This window comes from Anabas testudineus, chromosome 6 (assembly GCF_900324465.2).
Source record: "Anabas testudineus chromosome 6, fAnaTes1.2, whole genome shotgun sequence".
Classification (NCBI taxonomy): Eukaryota; Metazoa; Chordata; class Actinopteri; order Anabantiformes; family Anabantidae; genus Anabas; species Anabas testudineus.
This window is the reverse complement of record NC_046615.1, coordinates 23,239,099-23,257,798: the sequence shown is the minus strand read 5'-3', so window position 1 is coordinate 23,257,798 and position 18,700 is coordinate 23,239,099. Positions and strand designations below refer to the sequence as shown.

Here is an 18,700-nt window from a genome sequence, read left to right as displayed (position 1 = left end):
GATGTCTTAAGAATCTGTCTGAGCTGAAGCAGTTCTGTGAGGAAGAATGGTCCAAGTTCCTTCTGGATGTAGTTCAGGTCCAAACTACAACTACAGGAAGAACTTGAGGTTTTTGCTGCTGAAGGTTGAAGCAGTTGGTAAAACAGTGTTTCACTTACTTTTTCCACCATCGCTCTGTATGTTTCAGAGTCCTCTCAGGGCACTTCATATAATATGATCAGAACCTTTTCAATTCACAGATAAAACCCAACAATTCCTTAAGCAAGAAACTGGAAAACAGTGGAGAAGAAACCTCAAGCAGAACCAGGACCAGGGTGGGGGGCCATCTGCCTCGACCCACAAAGACATGATAAGTGAGGACTGTTTGTGTTTTATCAGCTCACGTTTGTGGATATTTGAGACTTTACTGAAGCTCAGATCACATTTCATGATCAGTTTATGCAGAAAGACTTTTTCTTTCCACTGTTTTAACCTAAAACAGTTTTCAGTTCTCCACACGGCTGCTGTGACTCATTCAGTTTGATCTTATTTACTTACACAGTTCAGGATTTGTTCACGTGGCAATTTGAAATGTTTTTACCACACGAGCTTTGCCTTAAGCTGGTTGTTGGTTAATTACGTGTTCGATGTTTTCAGTGGCTTGGGCACCCTCTGTACTCAGCAGATCTGTATTTAATCTCTCAGAGGAACCATTAACATGATTTACTGACCTTGAATGTAGCTGCAGAAGAAAACCTGGATTAATGGGCTCCAGCTCCATTTAAGGCCTCTTCATCCTCTGGCTGCTCACTTCCGTAATGCACTGACAGCAGGTTATGAGGAAATGTGAAGTTTAACTATTCATATCCCTTGATTTCTGACTGTGAGCCCCACGACTTTGTCAGTTTAGTCCTGGTTTGTGTGCAACATGTGAATCAAACACAGTTGCAGATGACACAGGAAGGAACGGTGGCTGTTCTAGCAAAATGACACCATGCACTGTTCACTATATACAAAATATCTGAAGAACAGAGGGCTGAGGATTGTCTGTGGAGATTTGTGCTGAGGAAACAGTCAAACTGTGAAGAACAGCTGAGTTGTGGTAGGTGCAGAAGAGAACAACTGATTACTGTGGACTGTAAACCCACCTGAACCTTCTCCTGGTTTTTACGAGCCTCAGCCAGGACGGTCTTTATGGCAGCTTAGTTATTTTACGGCCCCCACCAGGACGAGTAGAAGACGTGTGGAGTTTACTGATGGAGTAATGCAGCAGTGATTCCACATTCAGATGGAGGAATGCAGCCTCATTAAAGCAGCAGGAAGCAGGAATGATGCATTCCTGCTCGGTGAGGTAAAACAGAGGAGATACCACCAAACCTGGAGGGGGTGGGGGGGGGGGGGGGGTATCATGTATAATAATAACTGATACTTCATTAATCCCCTCAGGGAAATTCCTGTGGACACACAGCTGCATTTAAAACACTGAGGGTTCAGGGTTCAGTTCAGCTCTCTAACATAAAACTTGAGCTTAATCAACTTACAGTGGCAAGAAAAAGTATGTGAACCCTTTGGGGTTATGTGGAGTTTTGCATGAATTGGTCAAAAAATGTGCTCCGATCTTCATCTAACTCACAAGAATAGGAAAACACAGTCTGCTGAAAATAATAGTTCACAAACATTAGTAATAGTTTTCATTGAACATAACATGTAAACATTCACAGTGCAGGGTGGAAAAAGTATGTGAACCCCCAGCCTAATGACTTCTCCAAGAGCTAATTGGAGCCAGGAGTGAGCCAATTAGTGTGATGATATTGGATATTGGATTATTTTCAGCAGACTGTGTTTTTGTATTGTTGTGAGTTAGATTAAATCAACTCACCCAACAGAATACAGTAACTTTAAATTTACATTTACAGCAAAGCATGTCATTAACAACGGCCCCAAACAACAGCTGAAGATGAAGGTTCTGGAACACAGCCTCCATCAACGGTCAGATTTATTTAATATTGACCTTTTAAGTGGCCTTTGACAAATCGTTTGTCAGTTTTATCTATTTCCCATCTTTATATTCTACTACAGAACATGTTGAAGTTAAAGAAAGAATTGAAATAACAAAAGCAGTTGATGAACAAAGGTAGAAATTGTTCATGCACCTTGACAGAAAGTGAAGTTCATCTAAACTCAGTCAGAGCAGAAACCAGAACAAACATGCCCCCTACAGTCCATGAACTGAACCTGCAGCAGCAGGACGTCCTGCTTCACGTTTTAATTCTTTACGTTTGTCTGTGTTGTCGTCAAACTGCTCGATGTGTAAAAGTTGGTTCAGACCTGAAAACATCAACTTTAACATTTTAACACTCTAAGATTCAGATTTGACACGATTTACTTCAAACACCTGAACTAAACATCATCTCTGAGCAGCTTCACTTCAAGAATGTCAGTATCAGTTTTCAGAGAGCCATACTGGACAGGTATGACTCCTGCCTGCCCTCTGACCTTTGACCCCTTAAGGACCCAACATTAGTGGAAAGGACAGCCTATAGCCTCCTCCTCTGATTCTGTACACGTAGAGTTTTAGTAGTTACTTAGATAGAAGTTTTATTGTACTTAAAGTTTTCAGCTCGTGTGAATATTTGAAGTGGTAATTATTATCCTGGGGATTAAACATTCAGATGAGATGAAACCTGAACAGAAAACTCTGTCCTTATCCCAGCCAACATCTGAGTGGACAGAAAACTGCTGACGAGTCTTTTTATTATCTCAGTAATGCTGTGAAACATTCAGCTGTTTGTAGACTGAGCCCGGCGACTGGTGGCACAGAGAAATCGCAACTTTTTTAAAGGGAGTCTGGTGAAGTCACATGATCCAAAAATAAGTCAAGAGGCGTCTCCTCACATTCCCCAGGAGGATAAAGTTAGCTGCTGGGGAAACTCTAGAGGCCCCGGAGCCTCGGGCCCCCGGAGGGTCGCAGGCAGAGCTCAGAGCACCATAGAAGGAGTGTGAGGGCATCTGTGCATGTGTGTGCAGGGCGAGGCATATGTGAAACCAGCAGAGTTAAATCATTAGAGAACTGCAGGGACCTCCTGAGGGTTTGGATCATTGATCATTATCGTGCAGAATCAGTGAGGAGTCACTAAACGTGCGCTTCTCCACTTCACATCACTTATTTATGTGTCGATGTGCAAAAACCCGCAGTCAAAATCACAGCCGGACGTCAAAGTGCAGACAGTGGTCCTCCAGTCCTCTATCTCTGTCCAGTCCCATGAAGTTAAACACCAACACAAACCCACTAACAACATTGTTAACAGCCATCAAAATGTATTTCTTTTATCCACTGACACAGCATCAACTCAGTGTTTCCTTTGATAAACATGAACATTGCTCCAGTATTAATATCAGTCATAAGAGGAATATTCAGCAAGTGTGGAAGAACCAGAATAAAGAGTTCATGCGGGAGTCCAAGGAGACATTTGGGCCAAATTCCCTCAGTCGTTGCAGAGATATCACAGAAACAGGAATTACAGGACGGATGCAAATCACTCAACCCTCTAATAAACTAGTTCAGTAAACATCAGGTTTTTTAACTGAGCAACCAGTGGACTTCACTTTGCTTTTTAAATTCTTTCTCAGTCACTTCCTGTGTGTGACTGGACACAGTCACACACTGGTCGTTGTCAAACACTGAACCCCGACACCTGAAAAAGCAGCTGGACAGTTTTTAAACCTTTTTCCTGCTGTAAACTTTCCTCCTGTTAATTCAGGCCTTTAAGAGCTCGGCCCAGAAGTTAACGTAACGTTTCCCTGAAGATGAAATGAGGCTTCAGATGATGAACCTGCATATTTTGGATTTAATGTACGGATTCTCACAAATTAATAATTTTTTATTCCCAGTTTCTACATTAACTGTTTATCAGAGCACAAACCGATAAATACAGGTAGGCGGTCTGGTGGCTCAATGAGTAGATCATTGGCCTGAGTTACAGAAGGTTCAGAGTTCAAACCACCAATTTCATCTGTGACAAATAAAGGTGTTTCTTCCTAAATAAACAACAGGACATAATCTAAACCAGACCAACCTCCCTGATCATATTCCTGCTCCTCGGTGGATGAACCGCTTAGATATTAATGACTCCATGATGTCTCCTCTAGCGCCACCCCCAGGACAAACCGTACATTTAATTTTATTCTGTGCAGCCTGGTTCGACCATACAGAGATTTTAGGTTTGATATTTGAACATTTGACGTGTCGGATTCTGTAAATGTTAGCGAGCGACTTCCTGCCCTGATGTGATGTGAGGACAGAGCAGGTTAGTGGGATGTTGTCCTGTCAGCTCGGCTTTTACTTCATCTCTTACTGGCAGCATGGTGGTGTGGTGGTTTCAGCTGTGGCCTCACAGGTGAGAGGAACTCAGTCCTGCTGGCCGGTGGAGGCAGATACAGGATTGTGGGTGGACGTTCTATAAAAGCCCAACATGTTCAAGATTACAATTTTTATTTTGTATTAACAATTAGAAATTCCCTTGTATTCATGGCAGCAGGACAAAAAGCTGGAAGCAGGATTTAATTAGGAAATAAAAAATCGAATTTAAGAAATCGAATTCTTTATTATTCCGTATTAGCACTGATTACGTTATTACTTCTGAGTCCTGGTTTCAGCATGAATCCTGTAAATCTGAATTAAAAAAGACAACAACCCACATTTCTTCCACATTAGACTTTATTGTTTCTACTCAACATGGTTCTTTGTGTGTGAATGTTTATTGCGACGAGCGGAATTTAAGACTTGATGTTGGTGCGTGAACCTGCAGAAACTCTCTCCTCTCCTCTCCCTCCATCCATCCACACAAAACAAAGTGCAAAAAACCCTCAAAAACCAGACTAACCTGCAGAGTGACTCCTCTCAGACATGCTAAGCTGCTGTTCAGCCCCGTGTGACTTAACTGAAACGAATAAAACCTCGACTGGTTCAACCAACGGACGTAAGACTCGTGGAGTTCATATAAACAGAAAGACAAACAGCGGCGATACATTTAGGAGGACTCGAAGATCTTCTTCCTGTCGGCCTTGTCCTCAATGTTCTTACGCCAGTCACCCACTGCTTCTGTAGGCTGCAGAGGACGGAAAACAAACATCATAATGTAATATAACAGGAGAGGAGTCACAGCCTGGACTGAGAGTCACTGTTAGAAACCGAGTCAGATAAACATCAGCTTAATACAAGTAGAATAAAATGAACTCACCTCCTCTTTCACCTCCTTCTTGACCTGCTTCAGGTTGGACCTCAGGTCCATGTTGACTGTGTGTTTGGTGCCCAGCAGAGCCTTCAGCATGGCGTCGGCAGACATACGTACTTTCTTCAGAGCAGGTTTCTTCACACCTCTCAGATCCACAACTTTGATCTTCAGGTCTTCAATCTGTGAAAAGGTTTTTCATTTCAGTTGTCTTATTTCCAACGCTTGCTGTGCTGCCATAATGTTGAAGGAGCGTTTTTACCTCTTTGTCGGCCTTCTGCACTTTGGCCTCAGCATCGTACCTCTCCTCATCGATTTTGTCGATGGCAGCTTGGAGCTTCTTGCAAACCTCCTGCCGACGGACAAACACACAAACGGTTCAACACGAGACTCTAAAGTGTGTCAATCAACTCTGGTTCTGTGAGATTTAAATCTTGTGCAAATCGAACCCACTGTAGCTTTAAACATGTTCGGATAAAGAACCTGAGTCAATAATGCTGACAGTGCTAATCATGGCACCTAAATGTTACAGGATTTGGATCTGTCAGCGTCCTGCTAACAGGCTGACCCACAGCTCCTCTTTACACTCTTAGATTATGTTCAGGTATGAACGCCTCACGTCCAGCCTTGATCACATGTAGACAGTTTCTTATGTTACTGTGCAGTTCCCATTCTTTGTATCGTGTTTGTTAACATGACAACTTCACTGCCGCTCTAAGCAGGGTCCAGGTGCCTCGATGGGCATCTTCCCAGTTTCCACCTGCGTTCAGTCTTTGTGCTAAGTTAGACGCTGCTCTGGTTGCTAAAATCAGATTCTGGAAAAACCTTAACAAATGTTCAAGATTATGTTTATATTTCTGAATATTTGAGAATTGTTTAGTTCTTTACTAAAAGTACTTTTGGCACATCTTTCTAATCTCCTTCACTTTGCAGTTCTCATGATCCATCCCATTATATTTCCCAGGAGAAGCTCTGAACTCACTTTGAATTCTAAGGTTAATATTTTTGCATCGATCCCCTAAATCCAGACACACTTTAATCTTCTCTAATGTAAATTCACAGATTTTCAGTTTGTTACAGTAAAACTAGGGAGTTTTGACAACACTTTACTGTGTTCTGTCTTGTGTTTGGTATTTTTACTGCTTATACTACTGGCTATAACTGGACTTTACATTTTGATGCATTATTACTGAATGTTCTTTGATTGTGTCTTTTCTTTCTGACCCATCACTGCTTCTCTCACCATCAGAGCAGCCTGGTCTCCGCTCATGTCTGGGGCGGGACAGTGTTCGGCCATGTAGGCCTCTTTAGCTGACACACCGTCCTTTTTCTCCTGCTCCAGCCAGTTCAGAGCGATCTGGAGGATCAAGCTCTGCAGGACAAAAAGAGACACAATAAAGGGTTTAATCAATACTGACATTTTTAAAGGATGCTCTAAAATCCATTGACTTCCATCCATGTTTGTAATAAATGCACCAACAGCATTCATTTAAATGGAAATGAATGTCAGTGTTGACTTACCTTCAGGTGATGCCTACGGCTGGAAGTCATCTTTTTCCTGTTTGGGAGGAAGTTGAGTCAGATCGTGATGTAAACATCAAAGTCTAGTTTAACTTTCACAACTCAATCATTTCAGGATAATATTGTTCAGACTTACTCAGACATCTTGGCGGTTTTTGCGGTTCACAACCTGCATGGACAGAAACACACAAGGACACACTGAGAGGGAGGAAACATTTGGGTCTTTTTGACCTTTGCTAAACGCCATAGTCTTTCAGACCAGGTTTTCTGAGATCAGCATGTTCTGCCGCTCCGATGGAGATGGATGGACGAGAATATTTGTGTCGTAACGTGATCTGAAGAGCAGCTGAAGAGCAGCGACGTCGACTGAACTAAACTGGGACGGTCAGGATCGGGTGTCGCATCTTCACGATTTATGCCCGGATCAGGTGAAGGGTTAATTTGAAAAAATAGAATATCAATAACTTCAGTTCATCACTGACACTTTTAGAGGACTTGGAATCATTAAACATTACGTCCAAGACAGGTGAGATCATTTGAGTCGGGCTGAAGTTAAAGACAAATAAAAATTCAACTTTTTATTTTTACTTTTTATCCTAAAAAGTTCAAGAAATTTCTGCAAACTCGTGATACTTAACTTAAAAAAAATAAAAGTTAAATAAAAATAAATTAAATAAAAACTCACAAATTATTAAGTCTGTTTTTGTCATAAAATGTAAAATTTTACAGACACACTGAAAATTTTGCTTTGTCACAAAAAAGCCACAAAGTTTAAGGACTTGAATGATTCAAATAAACAAACTTGTTCCCAATTTGTACAAAGTTTTAACCTGATTCTAATTAAATTAGAAACTGTAGACTGTCAACAATTCATAATTTAACCCTTCAGTCATATGAGTGTAACAGTATTACGTTTGTCATGTCTTTCTACCTTTACAATAAAACACGTCTCTAAAAACCGAGTCCAGGATGAATTAAACCTGCAGAAATGCACGACTTTAAATGTTGATATTTAGAAACAGAGTCTGGCTGGTTTATGGCTGCACTGATAAAATCGAAGACTCTGGTCTCAGAGAGGTTCGAAGCTGGAGGAACAAAAAAAAAAAAAAAGCAAAATGAATGAGGTTTCTCACCTGAGGAGGAAGAAGAAGAGACACACTTGGTGGAAGAAAAGGACACACTGCCAGAGCCACAGACTGTGAAAAATGAAATAGGGTATATATGGTGGGTTGCGATGCCTCAGCAAAATGCCCAGATCCTCTTTATGGAAATGGATTCCAGGTCAGACCAATGGAACTGCGAGCTCCTGAAATACACCCAGCCCAGCCCCGCTCTGCTAACTGCCCTCACAGGGAGACCACCTCAGGCTGATCTGAAGCCTTCAAGAGGTTTATGGGGGGAGTTACTGGATATAAAGGAAGTCGAACTGGACAAACTGGGGCCAGTCTTTGGTCTTCAGCTCCACACTCGGATATTCATTCTAAATAACTTCAATTCTGTTTTTAGCAGGAACATTCATTTTAAACCAAAGGCGCCGAGAGATGTTCAGTTTTATATTTAAAGACCTGAGATTTAACTTTGAAATATAAAAATGTTGATGTTTGGATACAGTTGAATAGTTTGAAGATACTTTTTTACATTTTTAATTTGCGTCACCAGCATTAAATCGATTAATAACAAATAAAACCCATTTTTCTCCTTTGTCTGAAGACAGGTTTGTTTTTTGATTTGGATATTTTAGTGTAATTCTTGTTTTTCTTTTGTCATGTTATATACTTCAGTTTTTAATTATAATTCATTCATTATTAATATTAATATTAAATCTATAGGTTGTTCTCTTTTCAGTAGCATTCTTGATCTATTTTAGTGTTTTATTAATTTAAAAAATATTATATATCTGCTGAACAATTAACGTTTCCACACTTAAACAGAGACAATTCTAACTGTAGAACTTTACGTTTTTTTTCCTTTTCTTTGTACCTCACACGTCTCTGATAAGTGACTAAATGTAAATATAATGTGTGTGAAACACTTTGAATTGAACTTGTATAAAAGGTGCCACTCTAATAAAGTTTGATTCATCATCTGATTTAAAGTCAATTTCAGTAAAATCTCTCAGTGTTTTAAAAACCTGCTGTAAGGAAAAGTTCACATGTAGATAAACGTCCCAAACAAATTTCCTCTTATTTGAAAACGTTTATTTCTACTGATCCATTAAAACGTGCACATTTTGAGATGTTACTTGTGTTTCTGTCGTCTTAACTGTGAAAGTGTATCTTTCCTTCACTTCAGTCTCTCTCAGAACTAAAAAGTTTCTGAACTCTTTCCCTGTTGAGTCCAGCTGGGACTCAAACACACACTCAGAACTGAAACGCCTCCCCGCTGGTTGTCCTGACTGGTCCGGGGGGTTTTACGAAGTCTCGAACATCTTCTTCCTGTCGGCCTTATCCTCGATGTTTTTACGCCAGTCGCCGACGGCCTCTGTGGGCTGCAGATAACAACAGAGTTAGTTTAGTAAGATCACTGCCCCCCGTATGAGAGACCAGGGCTCAAATCCTCGCTTACCCTTTGTCTTGTAAGGTGCTTTGGATAAAAGCATCTGCTTAGTGTAAATTTAACTTCTTAATTATCATTTTGGGTCTTTTGAACTGGCTCCTCACCTCCTCTTTGACCTCCTTCTTGACCTGCTTCAGGTTGGCCCTCAGGTCCATGGTCACCTTGTGTTTTCCTCCCAGCAGAGCCTGCAGCATGGCGTCAGCGGACATTCGCACTTTCTTTAGGGCCGGTTTCTTCACTCCGGCCAGTTCGATCACCTTCAGCTTCAGATCCTCGAGCTGCACAAAGAAAATCATCAGGACATTAAAGAAAAAGATCATCGACAACATCTGTAAAGATGTAAAGACAAATGTAGACTTAACACAGCAGGAGTGGTTCACGGGGTTTATTATTATTATTACAGGCCAAAGATTGTGGAGCCACTCTGAAACAGACTTCCTTAAAACCTACAGTACCTACAATGTAAAATGGACTAAAGAATGGTCCAAAGGGATCCGTAAAGACAAACTCAAAATTTAGACTCAGCTGACACAGACCTGCAACAAAACAGTCAACCCAGTCGGACTCGGGTCCTGGATCAGGTCTTTGTTACTGGCATTCATTCGTGCTGAACTGACAAATCTAATTTCAAATCTTTCTTTGCTTTCTAATTCATCTGTAGTGTTTTAGTTTTAAACTCTGTCCAGATGGAACCAAACAAACCGTGAGAAGAATCTAATCAAACCTGTGATGACTTGATAACTGCTGTGAAAAGTTGAACCACTGATCGTGGAGAGATTTAATTTGATAAACAGAAAACATCGCTTCATGTCCATGCATTTAAATATCTTTGTACTTATCTCTCTCTCTGTTTTTCTGTCTATATCCTGTCTCTTGTCTCTCACCTCTTTGTCGGTCTTCTGAACTTTGGCCTCGGCGTCGTACCTCGCCTCGTCGATCTTGTCGATGGCGGCGTGCAGCTTCTTGCAGATTTCCTGTTGATTAATAAAAAAACACATGTATCTGTCCATCAGTACAACATATGAAGTCCTCATGTCCATGTTTATATTCATGACATCATTTTTGTCTCCATCCCAGCAAGCGAGGGTCGTCACAGACTGAGCGTGTGTGGAACACATCTGTGTTCGTATCCTCAGTTAGTGTATGAATATAAATGTGCAGGTATGGATCCTGGATAGTGACAGAGAAAGTGTGATATGCGCATTATAACATGTTTAGTTGTAGAAAATCTAAAAAGGAACCAAGAAAAAGTCCAAGTTCAAACCATCCACTAAACAGAATCCCAGCAGAGAAACCTCCTGACCTCCTTCTAGTTTTGTTGCTGTATTTTATCCGATTATTTACTGTAATTAAGAACAGATACGTGTTAGGAAACACCTGAAGAATGAGTTCTCTGGGTTTTACCCTGTTATTAGTATTGTTATGACCTATCACTGCTAAATCACTGCCCGTCAGAAACTACAACAAGAGGACAAACACCCACAAGCTTAGGTTATGGGGATTGGTGCAGGGATAGTTCAATCCCTCATTAATTATTAATCACAGCTTTAATTTATATTTTTAGAAGCACTGTTTGAATCTTTGAGTCTTCAGCAGCGTGGGTTCAGTGAACTAGTGTGTGATACTGATCTGAAGTAACATGAATAATGTGTCATTAAAAACTGTGGTTCTCATCTCACCAGGAGAGCAGCTTGGTCTCCGCTCAGGTCGGGGGCCGGGCAGTTCTCCGACATGTAGGCCTCCTTCGCCGCCTCGATGTCGTCCTTCTCCTGCTCGATCCAGCTCGCAGCGATCTGCAGCATCAAACTCTGCAGGCAGACGTTCAATTAGATTTTAACCGTAACACTCATGTTGTCTCACAGGTCAGTGGCAGGTTCTCACCTTCAGATGATGTCTGCGACTGGACGTCATTTTCTTTCCCCTTGAGACAAAAATAAAAAATAAGACAGTGGCTTTCCGGACTGATGGGAAAAGTGGTGGATTTGAAAAAAACATCGACAGGTTAGAAACAAAAGATTCTTTCAGGGCTTTGTTTCTATTTCTCCAGGAAAGTGGTAGAAGTACAGACGATACTCAAGTAAAAGTAAAAGTACCTAACATCATTATAGAATTAAGGAAATGATGGTTTATTACCACTAAAACAATGATTATACGTTTTATCACAAGCACAAACTCAAAGATATTGAAGATCTGAGGTGTCAGGAAAGGTTCAGACACCACATTGTGACACTCTGGGTCTTCACTACTGTTTTAATCCACGACCTTTATAAGATGATCAGGGAACAGTTCAAGTCTCTGAACACACTGTTGTACCTGAAGTTCAAGAAGAAGATGACGTGTACTCACTCTGACATTTTGGCTCCTCGTGATGTTCACACTCTGCAGAGACAGAAACACTCATAACTGATAAACATGAGCAGACATGTCACATCAATCAGAACTGAACCTGTCTGTTATCAATAAGCGACCCTTTGACCTCCAGCAGGCAACACAATACGTTTTACTATGATGGAAAACCACCTGCCAGCGACAACAAGCTGGCTAATTTTGGAGGGGTGGGTTCAGATGCCGGGACCCTCGAGCTGAACAATCAAGCTAAAGGTCCGAGCACAAAATGTCACCAGCAGAGGAACCAAATGTGGCGCCAAGCACGAAGTGAGAGCCGTTAACACCAATTCCAACATCATGCAGGCACGAAAACCAGCAGCTGACACAGAGGCGTGTCCTCAAACTGTCTCAAGAGTCAAACACCAGAACATTTCCTAAAAACAGATGCTGAGCAAAGAAAATCGATGGATCAGAAGAAGGAACATTAAGCAAGGAAGAGTCTAAACTTAAAGCATCTCATTCACTAATCCTTCTGTAAAGATGAATCCTAACAACAAATGTGAGCTGGGAATAAAAATCAGTGGCTTTATTTAGCAGATGTATAATTTTCAGGAATTAGGAATTATTTTCATTATTTTAGGTTAAATGAACAAAGTTGTGTACAAATGAAAATCAACATGTTTTAAAAACAAAATAGTGCCTCAATAAACTATGAACACGTAAAACAAAGTGCTACCAACTCTGTCTGCAGGTTTAAGGCAGTAAGTTGATTTTTCATCTGAAAAATTTTATATTTTAAATCTAGATATCTGTGATTATAAATATTATGAGTCAAAGAGAATTTAAATCGATTTATAATATCAATATACAATCAGCTGATTTTTGAGCACGATCAAACCTTCTGTGCCAAAAACTAAAACAACAAATCAGCTTCAGTTTTACTTTCAGCATCTTTAAAAACCAGTCCAGCAGAATAAACCAGCCCCCCACCTGCAGACCAGACCTCAGATTCCTAACAGAGGGAATGAAGCCGACTCACCTGCTGAATGCTGGAAGTCCCGAACAGTAAACATTAAAAAGGTTTACAGCTTATAAGGACCCACTCAGCAGTGTAGCCAGCCCTCTTTAAGGTGGCACAGCCACTTCAGACCAATGGGCCGACAGGGTCCAGAAATACCAACACAAGCTCCTGTAAATTGTAAAGAACCCAACACTGGACGGTTCCCTCCCACAGAGACAAGCGATTGTTACCCAACAGTCAGGAGGGGAGGGGGGTGGACCAGTGAGGGCGGGATGGGGGGCAATTAGTCAAGCTCACTGGTTTAGGTATAGTCCAGCTGATCCTAAAATGTGGCTTCAGCAGTCCGGGTTACACAAAGCAAGGATCAGCAGGTGGTGTTAATGTTGTGGCTGATCGTCGTCCTCCATCACAAACACTGCAGTCATGATCAGTTCTAGATCTAGACGTATACAGTTTATACAGCCTCTGTAGTAAGAGGAACAAGAAGACACCACACGAACTGAAACACTCCAGATGATAAAAACATCAGCAGCAAAACTTAATCCAATCATCAGACTGACAATAGAGTGAGAAGAGGAAAATAAAGTTACTCACCAGCTGGAGAACGTCACGATGCTGCAGCTTCAGAGAGACGTATAGTGAATAACTGTGATTTATTAGTATAAGTATTATATGTATAAGTATTTCAGCCACTTTGAATATGTGAAGCTGAAGAGTAAGAAGAATGGAGCAGAGAGACAGATGGAGAGAAAGACTCTCTGCTGACATCTGGTGGATCAATGTGAGAAACCTCAGTTAAGAAGAAGACAAATCTGCATTACGTAGAAATTCACTGATTAACTTCTTGCTTTAGAACAAGAGACTTAATGTTAGATGGTAGAAATCTGAGGCCACCGCTAAAATAAAGTTGTTCTAAATTTAACTAGTATGTTTCCAAATGTTGCCTAAAGAAACAAAATGCAGCATCACAGATTTTTCTTAATCCAAAAACAAATTTAATGTCATGTGTTGTTTCCACTTCCGTGAAAAAGATCAGATAAGACAGGAGAAAGAGTTTTAGTTTGAGCAGGAGAAGAGAAAATTTGAAAAAAGGAAGATCTGAAAGTCTTTAAGAAGTCTCAAACATCTTCTTCCTGTCAGCTTTGTCCTCGATGTTCTTACGCCAGTCGCCGATCGCCTCGACGGCCTGAAAGGTGAACAGATTGAACACGGTGAGGCAGGTCGTGGCTTCTCATCGTGTGTGTGTGTCTGATGTGCAGCCATGTCTCACCTCCTCTTTGACCTCCTTCTTGACCTGCTTCAGGTTGGCCCTCAGGTCCATGTTCACCTTGTGTTTTCCTCCCAGCAGAGCCTGCAGCATGGCGTCCGCGGACATTCGCACTTTCTTCAGGGCGGGTTTCTTCACTCCTGACAGTTCAATCAGCTTCAGCCTTAGATCTGCGATCTGAAAACAGACAGAGGCACACGTCTCTGATAGTCACACAGGAACAAGAAAACACATGTAAATGTGTGAAAACTCGGAGCTGACGACCAACAGCGGTTAAAAAGTTCCGTTTTTGTTCATTACCTTTTACTGACGTGACGATGTGTTCGTTTGTTGTATTTACTTGGTCATTTTAAACACATTTGTTCCCTTATTGTTCTCCTAGTGTAGAATTTTCTCGCATAGCTCAGAATCCAAAGCTCCATCTATGATAGAAAGCTGTCTGGTCCAGAAGCAGCAAAGCAGACCCGGATCATGATACTGCCACCACCACATTTGATAGATAGGACAAGGTTCTTACAGAGGAACACGGGGTTTGGATGGAACCAAACAACCCTTCTTACTAAGAGGTTCTACTTCGGTCTCATTCACCCACAGAACATCCACTTTACTTTTTTTCCATAGTTCTGTTCATGTTTCTACTAATTATTTCCTCAGAGTCCAAAACAACAACAACAGATACATCTCTTATTCACCTCTTTGTTTGTCTTCGCCACTTTTGCCTCAGTGTCGTATCTTTCTTCATCGATGTTGTCGATGGCCTGGTGCAGCTTTTTGCAGAAGTCCTGTCAATATGAAAAAACTGAATCAGTCCTTCACACCTTCAGTAGCTTCTCTCACTATTCAAGAGTGAAGTTTTTTCTGTTTTGTTACAGGCTTTTTACCATCAGAGCAGCCTGGTCGCCGCTCAAATTGGGGGCAGGGCACCTTTCTGCCATGTAAGCTTCTTTAGCAGCTGCTGTTTCTTTAGCTTCCTGCTCCAACAAGTTAGCAGCAATCTGCAGCATCAAACTCTGCACGACAGGAAGACAGGGACTGTACGTTATCACTTTACGATTAGCATTAGTGCAACTTGTTTTTCGTAGAGGTGCATTAATATGTTTTTGGGGACATAAGGAACGTTTTGGGCAGACTTCAGGTAATTTTCCTTTACTCAGTCACCAAACTTTTTGACTTTTCAGTTTGTGTTGGGGAGAACAGCAGCACGTTCAACTGATAAATCAAGAAATAAGCATGAATGAGCTGTGAATGGGCTGAAAAAAGTTACACAAGTTTTTAAGTTTTACCTTGAGATGATGCCGGCGGCTTGACGTCATCTTCTTTCCACTTTAATCAGTGAAAAAAATTAACAACAAATTCTCAGAGATTCTCCACAAAGTGTTAAAAGCTGACAGGAATTCAAACAGAATAAACTAATACTTACTCAGACATCCTGGCTTCTTTCTGGTTTTACGCTGTTAGTAACTGTAAAAACAAAACAAAACAAAGGTCTGAATAAAATGTTCCAACAGTAAATAATACTATAATAACTAATCATAACTAAAATAACTACTTTGGATAATGCTGAGGTGAACTGAACCTTTGAACTCTTTTATCTTTGGTTGTTTCTCTTATGTAAAAATAGAAACTTTAAGATTTAGGAATCACAAGGTCACGGCTGTAAGGTCCTGATCAGGTCACTGCTAATCCTGGATCGGGGTCCAAGGTCAACAACGGCATTTATATGATGAGCTTTTTATGAACAGGAACATGTATGTTAGTGTCAACATTCACACATCCTGAAAATAAGACAGCATTTAAAAACTTTAACTAATTAATCTGAGCTGACTCAAAAAACAATCAAAACAAACAGCTTCAGATTTTATTACAGAATATTAAACTGGATTTAAAAATGGTTTTTTTTTTTCATATGTTTTCTTTTTCTGCAGAACTCAGTTCAGTTTAAAGATGATGATGATGATGATGATGATGATGATGATGGTGTTTGCAGCACCTGTGTCAGGTCTTGTTTGAACCTTTAGGTAATTTCTAATTAAAAATTAACTGGATGTAAAAAAAGACACTTTGTACAAATCCAAACAGGAAACTATTTGGATTCAGGACTTGTTATTTGTATTAAATTAAAACTTGGAGTCTGGTTTAGCAATAAAACATCAGACAATAACTACTTTATGTTTTACATTTACAATTTTCTCAATCTTAAAAGACATTTTTACAATAGGTTTTGTATAAAATTTGACTGTTATGTTCAATACTTTAACTACATGTAAGAAAATAAATAAAACTGAGATTTCTAAATACATGATTACTACAAACAGATAATACTTTTAGTTCTATAAACTATATTCAAACTTGATCATTTTAGTTTAGAGCAGTTTTAAAGCTTCACTTTAGCAACAAAATACACAAATTAAATGTTGTTTCTCACCTACAAAGTGATGATGAAGAATGCAGCAGGGACTGATCGCCTGGGACACAGCGAGGGACTCACTCACAAAGTAAAATCTGTGGGCTTATATATGTATAGGGGCTTGGACAAAGGTTCAGAGGCTCCTCTTTATGGCTGTAAGGAACTCTGAGACCAACCAGACCAATGAGCTCCTGAAATACCGTCATCCTTTGACCACTCACCTTGTAAATCCTCCATCACTGACATCAGCAGTCCTCAGTGGACAGATCAGGCTCTTATCTGGACATGAAGAGACCTGGAAAAGAGTCAAGCTAGAGTGAATAAGACTCCTGCAAACAAAAACCTTTCATCGTACCTGTTTAATTTACTTTTACTCCTTTTAATCCATTTGAGCTCATTTATGTGTTGCTGACTTTCTTCTGGTTTTAATTTAGACACATGTTACTGGTTTTATTGTTAATTTAATGGTTAATCTTAAATCTGCTTAAGGGACTATAACTGAATATGTTAACCTTTTGGCTAACATAACACAATTAGACTATTTTAAATGACTAGTTTATAACACAGTTTAATGTCTATTTTAAAGAATATAAAGTATTTATAAATTAATCAACAATCATTTCTCCAATAAAAGACATATTTTACAAATTCTGTATTTTATTCAACTTTATAATTCATCATCTGCTTATACACCAGCCTCTGTGTTCATATATATCTATAGGTTATATATTTTTAATACACATGTGCTTAAAACTACATGATCATATGAGATACAAGAATTCACATCATTTAATGATTAGTTTTTCATGTGTGACTGTTGTAAAACAGCCTTTTCTCACACACACTGCACATCAATAATAATATTCCGTTTAATGTCTCAAATAAAGTAAAACTACAGCTTATATACATTAATTTCATCCAACTTGACTTTTGAAAGCTGCTCATTTCTGAGTGTTAAAATTATTTTGTATATATAATTCAGCACCGTAATAGATTCAATTAAAATTATATGTCTCAGTACATACAACAACATATATACTGTTAAATTATTACTTTTACAGTAGGAGATTTTTCAGAGTCCTACCTTATTTGTTGAAATCAGAGCTGCTTCACTTGATGTTGGATTCAGACGTTTAACTGAAAGACACAGAAACACGTAACTACAAAATCAAACTAATGTTTTTCACTCAACAGCGTTCATCTCATGTTTGTTGTGTGTGTCTATGTCGAGATACTGACTCCAGATTTATGTGTGAGTGATGTAGAGCTTTTTAAATTTGTTGTACTGTTTACAGTTCAATGACAATAGAGACATTCATTCATACTCACCAACAATCTGATGATTGTAGTAAACATCTTTTGACTCGTTTGTTGAACAAAATTTCAGTTTACCTTTATAAACCGTAAGACAATAAATAAGGCAATAAAGTAAAAAAATAAATAAAAAATTGAAAACAGCGCAGGGTTTTACTGTAGACAACAATTATCTGCATTAGAAGGTTTTTACTTTTACACTTAATATTGTAGAATATTTGTTCAAACATCCATTTAACGTCCATTTCATACATTATACCGGAAAAAAAAAGATGTTTGGTGGAGTTTTGATAACTTTGATTTTGATTTTCAGTTGCTACATGATCAGATTCTGGTCTTAGCTGTTTGCAGAGGACTGTAGATTGAACACTGAAGGTGCAGTACATGAAGTTCTCTGCTGACACCGTGTGGTCAGCATGAATCTACACTAATACAGTGTTTGTTATTCTGAAAAACACATTTCAGTTTGGATATAAGAATCCTAGGATGGTACAGTATCTAAGCCTTTCTGACACATTTATATTTTTATGCACCAAATAATCTGTGTGAATCCAGAGCTGCTTGAAGAACATAACAATAAACAAAAATATTATAAGAAACAAACAGCTGAATTTCTAAATCCAGTTCATTATTGCATTAAGTGTAGTTTGGTTAAAAGTACTGCTTAAAATGAAAAATCATTAAATGAACAGAAACTGAAGATAACATAAAATGCATATATGGATTTGAGCACAATTTGTTTTTACTGAGATAAAATGTTCTACACTCAGGGTTCACTTACTTTCTCATAAGCTTTCAACAGTATCTTTCAGCCTCTACATCTCACTCTGTTGTAAAATGAACTAAAGGAAATTAAATTTGTAATAAGAGTTTTTATATCGAGAGGCTGAACAGTGAAAAATAAACCGTATTTTCCCAGATCTGTTAAGGACTCTGAGAAAAATTAAATCACACCACAAACTCTTCCTAACCTTAACCAAGAGCTACAAGTGCCTGAACATGACTAATCATGCTGGAGTCACTATAAGCCGACGTTTTACGGCACAATTGGAAGCATTAGCTGAAATAAGTTGTCA

The 18,700-nt window shown here is 39.4% G+C and overlaps 3 protein-coding genes across 3 annotated transcripts; all 3 read right to left on the bottom strand.

Annotated features, from left to right (window-relative positions):
• Positions 1–4,686: 4,686 nt before the first annotated feature.
• On the bottom strand, positions 4,687–7,952 carry LOC113165191 (troponin I, fast skeletal muscle-like). Its single transcript, XM_026364547.1, has 7 exons — positions 7,865–7,952; positions 6,868–6,900; positions 6,732–6,768; positions 6,454–6,582; positions 5,473–5,562; positions 5,220–5,393; positions 4,687–5,087 (listed from the first exon to the last, which is right to left on the bottom strand). The coding sequence occupies exons 2-7, from the start codon at positions 6,873–6,875 to the stop codon at positions 5,010–5,012; spliced, it is 516 nt and encodes a 171-aa protein (XP_026220332.1). The 5' UTR covers positions 6,876–6,900; positions 7,865–7,952; the 3' UTR covers positions 4,687–5,009.
• Positions 7,953–9,066: 1,114 nt separating this feature from the next.
• On the bottom strand, positions 9,067–11,387 carry LOC113165753 (troponin I, fast skeletal muscle-like). The gene is made up of 6 exons (XM_026365460.1): positions 11,381–11,387; positions 11,169–11,248; positions 10,967–11,095; positions 10,172–10,261; positions 9,392–9,565; positions 9,067–9,219 (listed from the first exon to the last, which is right to left on the bottom strand). The coding sequence occupies exons 1-6, from the start codon at positions 11,385–11,387 to the stop codon at positions 9,142–9,144; spliced, it is 558 nt and encodes a 185-aa protein (XP_026221245.1). The 3' UTR covers positions 9,067–9,141.
• A 2,357-nt stretch (positions 11,388–13,744) lies between these two features.
• On the bottom strand, positions 13,745–17,467 carry LOC113165192 (troponin I, fast skeletal muscle-like). Its single transcript, XM_026364548.1, has 8 exons — positions 17,395–17,467; positions 16,532–16,605; positions 15,324–15,364; positions 15,187–15,226; positions 14,785–14,913; positions 14,596–14,685; positions 13,907–14,080; positions 13,745–13,822 (listed from the first exon to the last, which is right to left on the bottom strand). The coding sequence occupies exons 3-8, from the start codon at positions 15,329–15,331 to the stop codon at positions 13,745–13,747; spliced, it is 519 nt and encodes a 172-aa protein (XP_026220333.1). The 5' UTR covers positions 15,332–15,364; positions 16,532–16,605; positions 17,395–17,467.
• Positions 17,468–18,700: the final 1,233 nt, after the last annotated feature.

What these genes read in the sequence shown, in the direction of transcription:
- LOC113165191 (XM_026364547.1), bottom strand. An exon ending in GCCGTAGGCATCACCTGAAG is followed by an intron (nt 6,583 to 6,731) that starts GTAAGTCAACAC and finishes TTTGTCCTGCAG; the next exon opens with AGCTTGATCCTCCAGATCGC. An exon ending in AGAAGGAGGTGAAAGAGGAG is followed by an intron (nt 5,088 to 5,219) that starts GTGAGTTCATTT and finishes CGTCCTCTGCAG; the next exon opens with CCTACAGAAGCAGTGGGTGA.
- LOC113165753 (XM_026365460.1), bottom strand. An exon ending in GTCGCAGACATCATCTGAAG is followed by an intron (nt 11,096 to 11,168) that starts GTGAGAACCTGC and finishes GTCTGCCTGCAG; the next exon opens with AGTTTGATGCTGCAGATCGC. An exon ending in GAGACCAAGCTGCTCTCCTG is followed by an intron (nt 10,262 to 10,966) that starts GTGAGATGAGAA and finishes ATTAATCAACAG; the next exon opens with GAAATCTGCAAGAAGCTGCA.
- LOC113165192 (XM_026364548.1), bottom strand. An exon ending in GCCGCCGGCATCATCTCAAG is followed by an intron (nt 14,914 to 15,186) that starts GTAAAACTTAAA and finishes CCTGTCGTGCAG; the next exon opens with AGTTTGATGCTGCAGATTGC. An exon ending in TGGCGAAGACAAACAAAGAG is followed by an intron (nt 14,081 to 14,595) that starts GTGAATAAGAGA and finishes GTCTGTTTTCAG; the next exon opens with ATCGCAGATCTAAGGCTGAA.